General features: G+C 40.9%; 1 protein-coding gene and 1 pseudogene across 1 annotated transcript in view; one reads left to right on the top strand and one right to left on the bottom strand.

The window, feature by feature from the left end:
- Window positions 1-4,404: 4,404 nt before the first annotated feature.
- LOC145943366 (cyclin-C-like) lies at window positions 4,405-5,799 on the bottom strand (annotated as a pseudogene).
- Window positions 5,800-11,712: 5,913 nt separating this feature from the next.
- Window positions 11,713-14,928, top strand: part of LOC145943365 (uncharacterized) — a 3,835-nt gene continuing 619 nt past the window's right edge. Inside the window, exons 1-3 of the mRNA XM_083050885.1 lie at window positions 11,713-12,953; window positions 13,270-13,555; window positions 13,666-14,468. Of these exons, the coding sequence (XP_082907011.1) occupies window positions 11,713-12,953; window positions 13,270-13,555; window positions 13,666-14,468 (2,330 nt within the window). The remainder of the gene's footprint in view (window positions 12,954-13,269; window positions 13,556-13,665; window positions 14,469-14,928) is intronic.

The raw sequence follows: 14,928 nt of genomic DNA, 5'->3' as shown, positions 1-14,928 counted from the left end.
AATAATTAACAAATAAAAATTTTTAATATATAATTTTTATTAAATATCTAAACATGTAAAAAGTACACATATTTAATAATTTAAATAATTATTTTATACAAAATTATTTTTTTTTATTTTTTTTATCCTTATTTTCATCATTATCATTATTATCTCCTTTCCGCTTTTTATTTTTTTTCTGAAATTTATCTTTAAATTGATTCTTAATACACTCCTCCTTCTTTAGTTCCTCTCGTTTTTCAAATTCTTCTAATGCCATTATTAATAAATCATCTAGCCCATCTTCAAGTACTGAAATTTTTTATTTATATATATAGATTAGGTTATATCTTTATATATATGTAATAATATTAATTTAAATAAAACGATTGACAAATTTATAAAAAAATATCATTTTATTTAAATAAATTAATTATTGTTTATATTTTTACCATTTTGAAATTCTTCAATTTCTGTTGATATTTCTATTTCTTTCGGTATATTATTTTCTTCAACATTTGAATTTTCAAATTCATTTGTATTAATTTGATCATCTTCAATTACTGAAATTTTTTAATTAAAAAATATATTAGATTATATGTTAATGTGATAATATATTAATTTAAATAAAACATTTAACAAATTTAAAAAAAAATAATTTTATTTAAATAAATTAATTATTATTTATATTTACCATTTAGAAATTCTTCAATTTCTTTTTCTATTTCTTTCGGTATATTATTTCCTTCCATGATTTTATTTTCAAATTGATTTGTATTCGTTTGATCAATGATGACATTTAATATGTGAAACCAGCTACTAATATATATAGATATAGATAAATAGATAGTCATTTCTGAAATCACATGTAAATAATACTCATCACCTCTAAGGGGTGATTTTTGCAAAATCTAATTGAACAAAATAATTTAAAAATTTTTTACGATTTAAAAAAAACAATACATTAATAAATAAATGCTCTTACTTAATAACAACATTTAACAATCACGCCAATGCGTGAATTAGATGCGTGGGTGGGTGAGTTGGGGTGTAAAATTAAAAAAAACCACATAGTAGCCATCTCTAATTAATTTGCTAAATTTTGCTACAAATTTCTTAAAAATCGGTCAATAAATTTGTAAATTCGTGAGTGGGTGCGTTGGTGGGTGCGTATTTAGACATAATTTAAAAAAAACACATACACTAACCATCTTTGAAAAATTTTTGTGAATGCGTGGGTGGATGCGTTCACATATAATATTTATCCACGAATAATTTTCGAAATTGTGGTACCAATTTGGTGAAAATCGGTTAACAAATTTATGAGTGCGTGGGTGGGTGTGTGGGTGGTTGCGTGTGTTTGCAAAACTTAAAAAATTAAAAATTTGAAAATTTTAATACCAATTTCGAATCGTTCACCAATTTCGTGAAAATCAGTGAACAAATGTATTAGTACGTGGGTGGGTGCGTGGGTGGTTGCGAGGGTTTGTTAAAAAAAATCAAAAATAATAGCCATCCCCGAAAAATTTGATAAATTTTGTTAACAATTTCATGCAAATAGATAAAAAAATATATGATTGCGTAGGTTGGTGCGTGGGTGGTTGCGTTGGTGGGCAAAACTTTAAAATAACCATAATGGTCATCCCTTAAAAATATCGAAAATTTTACTACCAATTTCGAAAACATCGGTTAATAAATATGTGATTGCTTGGGTGGGTGCGTGGGTGAAGGTGTAAAACCAAAAAAATCACATATAGTAGCCATCCCCGAATAATTAACGAAATTTTGGAACCAATTTATTGAAAATCGGTTAACAAATGTATGAGTGCGTAGGTGGGTGCGTGGGTGGTTGCGAGGGTGGGTTAAAAAAATCACATATATAGTAGCCATCACCGAAAAATTTGCTGAATTTTTTTACGAATTTATTGAAAATCGGTGAACAAATCTATAAGTGCGTTGGTTGGTTATTTGGGTGGTTGCGTGGGTGGGCAAAACCCACGCAACCACCCACATACAATGTTTTGGAACACCCTAAACACATTGGCGTAAATGGCGTAAAAATCTGTAAAAAAATTATTTTCAGGAAAACATACCCTCCTTTTTGAGAAAAAAAAAATTTTTTTAAAAATTAAAATAAACCCCACAGCAGCCACCCCCGAAAAATTTGCAACATTTTGGTACTTGTTTCACAAAAATCGGTCCACAAATGTGGAAGGAGTTCGCGTACATACAGACAGACAGACAGACGGACGGCACTTATATATATAGATAGTTAATTAATATCTCTTTTGGCCGTTACGTCTGGGGGTCGATCATGTAACTTTTCTTTAGAGCGAAAACGTGAAAAGTGAAAAATTTTGCTCTGATTCCGCTAATCACACATTGGTTTCCATAGTGAAATTGTTCACTTTTCACCTTTCCGCTCTAAAGAGAAATTACATAATCGACCCCTGTTGCCATAATAAAATAAAATAAAATAACATCTTTGTAGGACAATAATATGTGATGCGTTGGTCGTTCGAGTAAACAAATATGTATATATAAATATGTAGAAATATTCTAGAGATACAATTTTTTTTCACACACACGCGCGCGCGCATATGTGTGTGTTGAGAACAGTTGAATGAATGAATGAATGAATATTTATTCCGCTGCCCCTCAGGGATTGCGGGGCATTTTCAGGGGACCGCCAAACCCCTCACATCCACCCATCTATCTTCTACCTTTCTTTTTACAATTCTCTTTTCTCATTATACATCATATTTCCACACTCCTCTTCTTCTCTCTTCTCCTCTCCTGTCATCCTTCCTTCCTTCCTTCCTGTCTCCCGGGCCTCTGTTTCTTCCTCCTTCTCCTCTCCACCCTTCCTCTCTCCCTCACCCTTTTTACAATTTTCTCAATTCCCTAACCTGGCCAATTATAGACCTCACAATAATCTAACCTGACCTTCCTCACCCTTTCCCCTCTTCTTCTACTCCATTTCCTCTTTATCCTCCCTCCGTTCCTCTCTCCCTTACCCTTTTACACAATTTTTCAGTCCCTTAACCTGGCCAATTGGAGACCTCACAATACTCTAACCTGACCTCCCACACCCTTACCCATCTATCTTCTACCTTTCTTTTTACCAATCTCTTTCCTCAATATACATCATACATCCACCCTCCTCTTCTTCTCTCTTCTCCTCTCCTGTCATCCTTCCTTCCTTCCTTCCTGTCTCCCGGGCCTCTGTTTCTTCCTCCTTCTCCTCTCCTCCTTTCCTCTCTCTCTCACCCTTTTTACAATTTTCTCAATCCCCTAACCTGGCCAATTATAGACCTCACAATAATCTAACCTGACCTCCCGCACCCTTTCCCCTCTCCCCCTACTCCACTTCCTCTTTATCCCCCCTCCGTTCCTCTCTCCCTCACCCTTTTACACAATTTTTTCAGTCCCCTAACCTGGCCAATTGGAGACCTCACAATACTCTAACCTGACCTCCCACACCCTTTAATAATTGTTTTCTTAATTTGTACGTGTGTGCTACGTTGATCGTTCGAGTAAACAAATATATAGAAATATTCTAGAGATACAATTCGACACACCCACATGCGCGCGCGCGTGTGTGTGAAAAAAAATTGTATCTCTAGAATATTTCTACATATTTATACATACATATTTATTTACTCGAACGACCAACGTATCACATATTATTGTCCTACACAGATGTTATTTTATTTAATTAATTTATTTTATTATGGCAACAGACGTGACGGCCAAAAGAGAAATGTTTTTAATTTTTCATACCGGTTCTTGCGCTGGTGCTTGAACTAGTGCGGGTGCTTGATTTGCTAATAATTATTTTCTTAATTTGTACGTGTGTGCTACGTTGATCGTTCGAGTAAACAAATATGTAGAAATATTCTAGAGATACAATTGTTCTCAACACACACACATGCGCGCGCGCGTGTGTGTGAAAAAAATTGTATCTCTAGAATATTTCTACATATTTATATATACATATTTGTTTACTCGAACGACCAACGCATCACATATTATTGTCCTACAAAGATGTTATTTTATTTTATTTTATGGCAACAGGGGTCGATTATGTAATTTCTCTTTAGAGCGGAAAGGTGAAAAGTGAACAATTTCACTATGGAAACCAATGTGTGATTAGCGGAATCAGAGCAAAATTTTTCACTTTTTACGTTTTCGCTCTAAAGAAAAGTTACATGATCGACCCCCAGACGTAACGGCCAAAAGAGATATTAATTAACTATTAACTAATAATGTACATGAAGTTGCGCGCGTGCGTGCGTGTTTGTGCATGGGTACGTGCGTACTACGTTGGTTGGTCGAGTAAACAATAAATGAAATGCAAAACAATATTGTCAAGTTAATTCGCTGTAGCAAATCCCAAACATTTGACAAACAAGGTTCTTCATGTTAATGGTGTGGTGTTGCTTTTTGCTTTGGCATTTTAGCCAGTAAACCTTGAATCTCATTCATTTCATCATATCTCTTCCACAATAGATTAATTATATATCGTGCTATTTTTTTAATTTAGCAGACAAGCTATTTGCAGACAACCTGTAATAAAACAAAATAGACTTTGTTAAATATAAAATTTCTTTTTAATACACACTAGATTGTAAAATTAATACTGCTTGCTAATAGCTATTTGATAAGAAGGATTAATAAACATACATCTGTTCTTATACTGTCATTAATTGTACGCCATGCAAGAGTAAGTAATTTATCATCTGGTCCCACATCCTGAATTAATGTTAATAATAAAGGACGGTATGGTTGATATACTATTAAACAACAATCTGAATGTTCCAAAAGATAAAATTCACACTCTAGAATAAGATTTGTACGATATAGAAATTCTTGTGTATGCATAAATAAACTTGTTTTTAACTGAAAAAAAAGAACAATAAAATTTAATTAGCATATTAACCATCAATAAATTATAATAGAAGATATATTCACGAAACTTACCTGTAGTTCGCAATTGTCGTTATCAATTTAGTATTAGAAACTTTGCCAAAAAGACTGCCGCAGGAGTTAATAATAAAGTCCTATACATTTTAAGCTATTGCGAGCATAAAACTATCACTTGTTGCCTCACACACAACTTCAATTGTTCATCTAACATTTGTATCACTAATAACAGAAAACAGAAATAATAAATACATAATTATGTATGCATAGACTATATTGTACAATTATGAAACATGATATGTCTAGACCGTAACCTAGCTACTCTTTATTATGAAGCTTATTTTTGAAGGAGTCAAGCATTTGACCACAAGATATATATTTTTCTCTATTTGACTTTTATTATTTTCGACAACAATCACCAACCGGCTAAGTTCCCGAAGCTCAAAAATAGGGTCCAGACAATTAACATTTACGATTATAATTATATTATAACCTATAAGCACACATCTGTCTGTGGTCTGTGGTAATAACATAAATAATCACGAAGCGCCACTAGCGCACCCTTGTACCAAAAGGTGGAACTGTACAAGAATCGCGCATGCACATTGGGGACTTGCGTGAACGATGATGATAATGAACGACGTGGACGTTTCTTACACGAAATTTTTTATATTGAGACTTAACATCATAATATTTCCGTTTACAAAGCATATAGAGCAAAAATAAAGACACTTTCCTGATATAATTCGACCTCAATCTATCGATTAAGCGTAGTAAGAACTCGATAGCTTCAGCCGTTATATGAGTAATATCCGACTATGATATCTCAAACTGTCCGATTCGCGTAAAGATACACGGTGCCTCACTTCTGAGGGGTCGATGGGCTTCGCCCATACTAGGCGCGAGACACTACCGTGTCTCTTGATATAAACACATTTCATTTTTTTTGTTTTCGCTATTATTTTCTGTAAAGGATTTAATATGCGATTTAATCAGTGAAGGATACGTATACTCATATACATGTGCGAAGTGTATCGCATTTAGTTTGTGTTAATTAAAAGGTTTTTTTTTAAATTGTGTTTAAACTTTAATATAAGAAAAAATAGTTAAAAAACAATGTCGAATGAGAATTGTGCATATCGTTTCTTCGAAAAGTGTGCATATAAAGACTGTACGAATGGAAAATTTAATGGAAAACGCTTATACAGATTTCCACTACAGACAGATGAGAGATATTATTTATGGATACGTAACAGTGGTAAGTTTTTTATTTTATATAAACTGCTTATATATTTCTTATGTACAATCAAACTAATACTTAATATTAGAAAAAGAAATGGGATCTGAAATATATCAGAACTATTATTTGTTCTATATCCCTTTTTAATATTTTGATATTAATACTTAATTTTATATAATTTATATATGTATATTATAATTGTTTCTATAATGTCTTTGTGCTATAATATATATAAGAATATTGATATGATAAATTTCGCATTCTGTTTATATATTTTGTTTTTTTATATTTTCATAATTTTTTATAAATATTTTTAATGTCTTTTTTAACGTTAACATGCATTGTGAAAAAGTTGAAAATAATTATTATTCTACTTAACGTTATATTTGTATAATTATATATATATATATATATATGTAATAAAATTTTATTAAATTGAAAAGAAAATTGAAAATGAGAAGTGTTGAGTGCTTTTCGTGTTTACGACTTATCGCCGGCTTTTTCGCGATCTACCGCTTAATTGATCAATACGCATACGTCTTGAGAAAGTCGGCATGCGTCTTGACAAAATCGGCATGCGGCGCAGCGCAGCGTAACATGACACTCGACTCTGTGCGTTCAACGAGGCTGGTTGCATTGCGGCATTGCAAAGGACAAAAGGACCAAAGCGTACGTAATGGTAAGTAGAACTACAATATGCAAAAATATACACATCGATTATATACGCGCTAAAGAGAGAGTGAGATAGAATATTTTATATTGATTTTCTTTAATAATTTAACTTAAGATTTGCTCGCCTAAAAAATAAGATAAGGTTTCTGAATTTTGTTATCCAACAATCAATATCTATGAAAACTCGTAAAGTTTTTTTAATTGGCATAGTGTTAGTTGGCATATTATCTGCATTGACTGTCGGATAAACATAAACGATTAAAACTTTGATAATTGTTTTTGGTCGCTTTTGTTACTTTTTCTGCTTTTTTTCTCTTATCTCCCTCACTTCCGCTCTCTCTTTGAGTCTCAGTTTAGATAGACGTGGTATAGAACGCTCCTCAGTGTAATAGTGTTTTTTCTTAAAGAACTCGCGGTTCTTGCACTAAGTTGTGTATTCCTCGCGAGCGGCGAGAGCGGGGAGTGCGGTGAGACGGTTGGGAGGCTGATTGAAGCGCGGAGAACAGGAAAAACTGCACTTTTCTGCGAATATTAAGCGGTGGCATAAGCTGAGCTGTCAACGGTTATTTGTACACGGATGGTGACATTTAAATAGTAAACAGTAGTCATGTCAAAACAAAACAAGAACACGCGGCAAGATGATGCCACGTTTGTAGACGGCGCGGGAGGACGGGTGATGAGCAAACGGCCTTCTCAGCTGTCGTTGGCGGGCGGAAGCGACAGGAGCGTATCTAAAGGCGTATCAAAAGGAGGTAATCTACAGTTGTCCAAAATTAATGCATTAAAAATTTCAATAAATGAACATAATGATACAGTCGTTAAGCTCTTAATGACATGCAAAGAAACTGCTGAAAAAAGAAACCAAATTGAGTCTGCTTTTCGACATTGCAAGGAAGCATTTTTCGAGATCGCTGGAATGTTAACCCAACTACTAGAAGAGGGAGCGGATGACAGAACGGTAACAATTAAGAATGCTCTCAGAGAAGTTTTAGATGATTTCGAAACGAAGATACAAAAGTCACAGAAGATCCAGGACGATACACCGAGGAATGCAACCAGAACGTATGCAGCCATTGCGGCAAGAGATGCGACAAGGGTACATGTAACACGAGACTTTTCGTACAACATTCCCATAACCACGTCTTTTGTGATAGCACCAGATAAGGACAATACGGCAAAATTCACGTCATCACATGCTACAAGAGAGACTGTATGTAGGCTGCTGAAACCTTCTGACTGTGACTTGAAGGTCGACAAGATTACCAACGTACGAAATAATGGAATTAGAATAGAGGCTATTTTACTGGTGGTCGGAACAGATAGCGGAGCTACGACAAAGATTGGTCCGAGCCAAAAGACGGGCCAATCGATGCCGCAACCAGGAAGGACACGAAGAGGCATGGGAAGATTATAGGTCCCTCAGGGACGAACTCAGACTGGAGATCAGGGCAGCGAAGGCGAAGTCATGGGGAGAATTGCTCTCCTCTCTAGACAGAGATCCATGGGGGCGCCCCTATAAGCTAGTGCTTGGCAAGCTTAAACAGGTGGCGTCCCCGGTCACAGAGACCATGGATCCGCTCTTCGTCCGACGGGTCATTGATACCCTGTTTCCAACAATGGAGGATGGGTACAATGACCCAATCCCCGAGAGGAATATAGAATGGGACGAGGAGCTGATGCACGTCTCGAGAGGAGAGCTGCGGGATGTCGTCAGGAAAATCAAGAGCGCCAAGGCGCCCGGACCTGACGGGATCCCAGGAAGGACATGGCGCCTTGCTCACAAGGATCTCCAGGATGATATGAGGGACCTTTATACCTCATGCCTCAGGGAAGGCAAATTCCCCCCAGTATGGAAGGAGGCAAACATAGTCCTCCTTCCGAAAGAGGGCAAACCGTGGGACCAGCCCTCCGCATACCGGCCGATATGCCTTTTAGACGAGGCGGGCAAAGTCCTTGAAAGGATTATTTGCGACCGCCTCGTCTGGCACTTGACCCGGGAGGGCCCGAATCTCAATAATGACCAGTACGGGTTCCGGGTTGGGCGCTCGACAATTGACGCAGTCAAGAGAGTGCGCTCAATCGCGGGATCCGTCATGGAGGAGGGCGGGGTATTGGTGGCGGTGTCATTGGATATCTCCAATGCCTTTAACACCCTGCCCTGGCGTCGGGTAGGGGTAGCGCTGGAACATCACCGAGTGCCCCCCTACCTGATAGCCATGGTTCGGGATTACTTCCGGGGTAGGAAAGTTTCCTACTACGACCGGGATGCGGAGAGGACGGAACGAAGTATGTCGTGTGGTGTTCCACAGGGATCCGTGTTGGGTCCGCTCCTGTGGAACATCACATACGACGGGGTCCTGCGGACTGCCCTCCCCTCCGGCTGTCATGTCGTCTGCTATACAGACGACACTTTGATCCTAGCCGGAGGGAGAAACTGGGGGGAAGCAATAGTAAGGGCCAACTTGGCCACGGGAAGGGTGATAAACACCATAAGGACGGTAGGGCTCAAGGTGGCGCCCCATAAAACAGAGGCAGCCTTTTTCCATAACGGAAAACATGGGGCGCCATCAAGAGCCCGAATAAGGGTAATGGACACCCCGATTGAGGTGGGGGCCCACATTAAATACCTGGGCCTCCATCTGGACAGTCGGTGGACGTTCGGCGAGCATTTCAGACGAATCTCCCCCAGGGTAGAAAGGGCGACCATGGCCTTGGGCCGCCTGCTACCAAACCTTGGGGGACCGGCAGAAAATGTTCGCCGACTGTACGCTGGTACCGTGCACGCCATGCTCATGTACGGTGCCCCCGTTTGGGCGGAAAAGGTGGGGGCCACTCGGCGCCTGCGTGACGCCTTAAGGCAATTGCAGCGCCGGGCGGCCAACCGCATATGCCAGGGGTACCGGACAGTGAGCTGGACGGCAGTGGGGGTGCTCTCCGGAGTGCCCCCTGCGGAGCTCCTGGCCCGCATGTACTCAGAGATATACTCCAGGATAAAGGAGTTACAGCGGGCAGGAGTTCTCGTCACCGACGGTATCAGACGTACAGTGAGGGGACAAGCCAGACGAGTCCTCATAGACAGATGGCGGGGCATGCTGGAGGATCCCAGCTTGCCCGGCCAGAGGACCGTCGAGGCTATTAGACCTAATCTCGTCCACTGGCTGGACAGATCCAGAGGAGGGGTGTCCTACAGGATGACCCAGGTATTCACCGGACATGGCTGTTTCGGGGAATACCTGGGTCGCATCGGGAAAGAGAAGTCCAGGGTGTGCTGGTTCTGCGATCATGACTGCGATACGGCCCAGCACACCCGGGAGGAGTGCCCAGAATGGGCGGGGGAGAGAGCGGAACTGGCGGCGGTGGTGGGCAGGGACAGGTCCCCGCCCACCCTAGTGGGTGAAATGTTGGGAGATGAAGAGAAGTGGAAGGCGGTCTCCTCCTTCTGCGAAAAAGTCATGTCGCAGAAGGAGGAGACGGAAAGGGAGAGGGAAAAGAGCGGGAGAAGGGGGAGACTTGTTCTCTCCCCTGAATCCCGGGAGGAGAGGGACGACCCCTCCTGGCTGCCCAGGCGAAGAGGTCGCTGTGGTGGGGGCCGGGGGAGGGTCGGGCCCCGTCCCGCCCTAGATAATACTGGGGTGGGATGAGGTCACCGGGGGGGAGCGCTGGACGTTTAAGTCTGGCGCTCTGCTCCCGGAGACCTCGAGGGAAGGATAAGGGCGGATTCCCACGGCGTAAGTCCGAACCTCGAGGAAGGCCCTCCGGCTGACAGTCGGATCCACTGCCCCTTGTGGGGGGCGGAGGGGGCCGCGGCCGAAGGGCGGGGGGCCGGGGCTGAGCGGGAACACTCGAGCCCCGACCCCGCCCCCTCACACCAACGGGAGGGCGTGACGTGGAGCCGATGTTCTCTCCGCGTCACAACCGGGTGGTATCCGCACGATGGCGGACGGGGAGATGTCTTGGTCGCAAGGTTAGGGCATCTCCCCGGAGAAGACTGGGCGGAGGGGCGTCCGGACGGCATGGGATACCAGCATCCCGGGCGCCCCCCAACCAACGTCCGAGAAGGACACCCGCTGGAGTTTTAGTGCGGTAACATTCTGTGGCTTATCACGGGGAAAACTTCGGTTCTCCCTGGGATAAGCAGAATGAGTCCCACATAACCCATGTTCTCATCCCGGAGGCATGGGTACCTATAAAAGGTTTCCCCAGCGAATCAAAAAAAAAAAAGGCTATTTCACCGGACCTTCGGAAAATCGGAGCGCATCCAGACCTCAAGCGTGCGGGACTCAAAGTCATGGAAAGCGCTAAGGTCAGTCCAAGACTAATCATACATGGAGTACCGGTAGATATGACGACAGAAGAAATCAAAAGTGAGCTAATAGCACAAAATTTGAATGGCTGTAATGAAGATCTCTTGAAAGTAATATACCTCTATAAAGCCAAGAGCAACAGGCGATATACGAGCTGCATCATCGAGGTGACATCGGAAATGCGTAAGCAGTTGCTTGAAAATGGTCGAATCTACTTAAGATATTCCGTGTGCAGCTTTGCTGACCACATCAGGGTCCTACAATGCTATCGATGTATGACCTTCGGACACATAGCAAGGGACTGCAAATCGCCTGCGATTTGCGGTCACTGTTCGGGGCCGCACGAGATGAAGGACTGCGGCAGGGAAGGACTGCCAATGCTCTGCTGCAACTGCACCAGGTTTTCTAGAGAACACCTGAACGAAAGGGCACACACTGCTTTGGATACCTCAAAATGTCCAATTCTCAAGGATAAAATTGCGGATAAAATAAAGAATGTGAATTATGGCTAGCTCGAACACAAGATACGACAGGTTAAAAATATGTCACGTTAACTGTCAATCCTTAAAGGCGCACTTCGATGAGTTCAGCATGTACTTCGCAAGATCAAGGTACCATGTCATATGCTTGTCTGAGACCTGGCTCAATCCAAAAATTCCGGATGGAATGATCAGGCTACTTGGCTACTATTTAGTGAGGAACGACAGGATTGGAAGGCAGGGAGGCGGAGTGGCTTTTTACGTTCTGGATTCGATCGGAATGACAGTATTAGGGCAGTCATCGGCAGATGTACAACTCCGAAAACCTGTGTTTCTAATGGTAGAAATAATCTTACATAATGCATACAGTCTACTTCTAGCTGTAGTCTATCGACCACCAAATTGCGGATATGTAAACGAATATTTGAATGCCTTCCTGGATCTGCAGACAAAATATAGGCATTCTCTTATCTTTGGTGATTTCAACGCGGATATGAATGTTGACACATATGACAGCTCACAGATTCAGAGTTTTATAACCTCATCAGGTATGTACCTAGTACCTTATGGGTCCACGCACCACCTGAAGAATTCTAGTACATTTTTAGACCTGTGCATAATAGACGATGCAGGGAAACTAATCAACCATGATAAGAAGGCTTTGGATATGGCTGTCCCGTTTCTATCGGCGCATGATCTAATTGAAATCACCTACAACATTAAAGTAGAACGACGCTCAGAGAGGTTAGTTCTATGCAAAGATTTTAAAAACTTTCAGGAGCAAGACTTCTTTGCAGAGATATCATGGAGTGATTGGACTGACTTAATGACATCTGAATGTATAGATCATAAAGTACAAATCTTAAATGACAGACTACTGGAATACTGGGATAAGCACGCTCCACTGAAACAGATCCGCTTTTCCAATCTGCCTGCCCCGTTGTTAACGGATGAGATACGGAGAGTCATGCAGGAAAGAAATGTTGTGAGAAGAATCTGGAGGAGAAACAGGAACATAACAAGTCACAACAGGTATAGGATCCTGAGGAACAACGTGCAGAGTCTAATAAGAACTGTCAAAAAAAACTACTATTTAGCCATATTCAGTCGAAAGGATGATCCTGCTACAACGTGGAATAAACTAAGGCACCTCGGACTGATAAAGGCGAAGGATCCGTACAGAAAGCTTGCTTGCTCGGCTGACGAGTTGAATGCATTCTTTGCCGAGACAGGAGCACCATCAGCTGAAGAGACACAAGAACTGGTCGTTCCGGGCACTTTACGTGAAGATTTTGAAGATTTTGATGATGGAAAATTCTTCTTTAAATATGTCAGCCCGGATACAGTGCGGAAGTCAGTTGCAAAAATAAAGTCGAATGCCATTGGTACAGATGGGATCTCATCTAGACTCATAAACATCATGTTGCCTTATATTATGCCGATCATTGAGATGTATTCAATTACTCGCTCATGCATGGAACTGTGCCAGTCATCTGGAAATCAGCAATTATTACACCGATTCCTAAGATCCGTCAACCGACTGAAGCGCAGCATTACAGACCTATCTCAATACTGCCGTTTCTCTCAAAGGTCCTGGAAAGAATTGTGTCAGATCAATTAATTGATTATTTGACAGAAAATGATTTATTAGATCCATGTTTGCTTACAGGCGCAATTCATCAACTCAGACTTGCATGATCAGACTGCTTGACGATGTGCGGCGTGCAGCGGATTGCAGAAGGGTGACCATCTCAGTTTTTTTCGATTTCTCCAAGGCCTTTGATAGGGTACATCCTGATGTACTTATCGGAAAACTACAACGCATAGGTCTCTCGAACACTGCTCTTCAATGGATGGCATCGTATTTGAAGGATAGAACGCAAGCTGTACATGACGGGTTGGAGAATGTCACCTCATCTCTGGAGCAAATCAAGGCTGGAGTCCCACAGGGCTCCGTATTGGGCCCGTTATTATATGCATTATATGTTATTATATGCATTATGTGTCAGATATCACGAAAGCTCTGCAACACTGTAAATACAACCTTTACGCTGATGATCTACAGATTTATCGGCACAGTGAACCATCGAATTTGCGAAACGGCATCCTAGAGGTTAATGAAGACATCACATCAATTGTACGATGGGTTCATCAAAATGGATTAATCTTAAATTCGGCTAAAACACAAGCCATCATATTCGGTACAGCTAGATATATTAATTCAATTGAATATGACCGACTACCTGATATAAGTATCAATGAAACTGCAGTACAACTTTCCTCCCATGTCAAGTATCTGGGGGTCACAATCACAAGCACCCTATCCTGGAATCCACATGTCGAGAAGGTCGTCAAGAGTGTACGCACCAAATTGTATCAACTAAAATTAACCAAGCATCTGCTACCAAAAGAATTAAAAATTCGCTTGATAAACTCGCTGATCCTACCACACTTAGATTATTGCAGCGCAGCCTTCACGGATATAACGGACCAACTAAACACGCAGTTGTACAGAGCACTGAATGCCTGCATCAAATTCGCATTTGATGCCAGGCGAGATGAACACGTGACGCCGTACTATCAAGAATTGCGTTGGCTTAAGATAAATGTCAGGAGAAATTATTTCGTGGGATGCCAGCTGTTTAACATAATCCGCACTAAACAGCCAAGTCTACTATACAATGGATTTACCTTCAAAACCGCCATAACATCGAGAACGACTAGGGCTCCGGAAGGACTTCTCACACAACCACAGTGTAGGACGGAGATCGGGGCACGGTCTTTTACCTCTACAGCTTCCAAATTATGGAGCAGCTTGACACCGGACATACGAGGTGCAGAAACTAGGGACGATTTTAAACATAGATTGTATGTGCATCTGTTGAACAGCAATGGAATGGGAGCATCGTAGCGCTGCGCTTGCTTACGCATACTACAGATTATTGTAATATACCTTAGTATTATAAATATCTTAATCACTATTAAGTTTTATATCATATTATATAAAATATTATAACGTTAATAAATTCTTAGTTTATAAGTGAGAGCACACCTTGAAATCAAGTGTAAATTGTATAAAATTTTATATCTGTAACTCTAACCTTTAGTGTGCTTGAGGGGACTTTGTCCCAGAGCGCTCAAATAAATATACTCTCTCTCTCTCTCTCTCTCTCTCTCTCTCTCTCTCTCTCTCTCTCTCTCTCTCTCTCTCTCTCTCTCTCTCTCTCTCTCTCTCTCTCTCTCTCTCTCTCTCTCTCTCTCTCTCTCTCTCTCTCTCTCTCTCTCTCTCTCTCTCTCTCTCTAGTACTCTGCGTTGATACCACTGCTT

This window comes from Prenolepis imparis, unplaced genomic scaffold, assembly GCF_030444845.1.
Source record: "Prenolepis imparis isolate NDT839.2.m4 unplaced genomic scaffold, iyPreImpa1.0 SCAF_12, whole genome shotgun sequence".
NCBI classification, from domain to species: Eukaryota; Metazoa; Arthropoda; class Insecta; order Hymenoptera; family Formicidae; genus Prenolepis; species Prenolepis imparis.
This window is presented reverse-complemented; position numbering and strand designations above follow the sequence as displayed.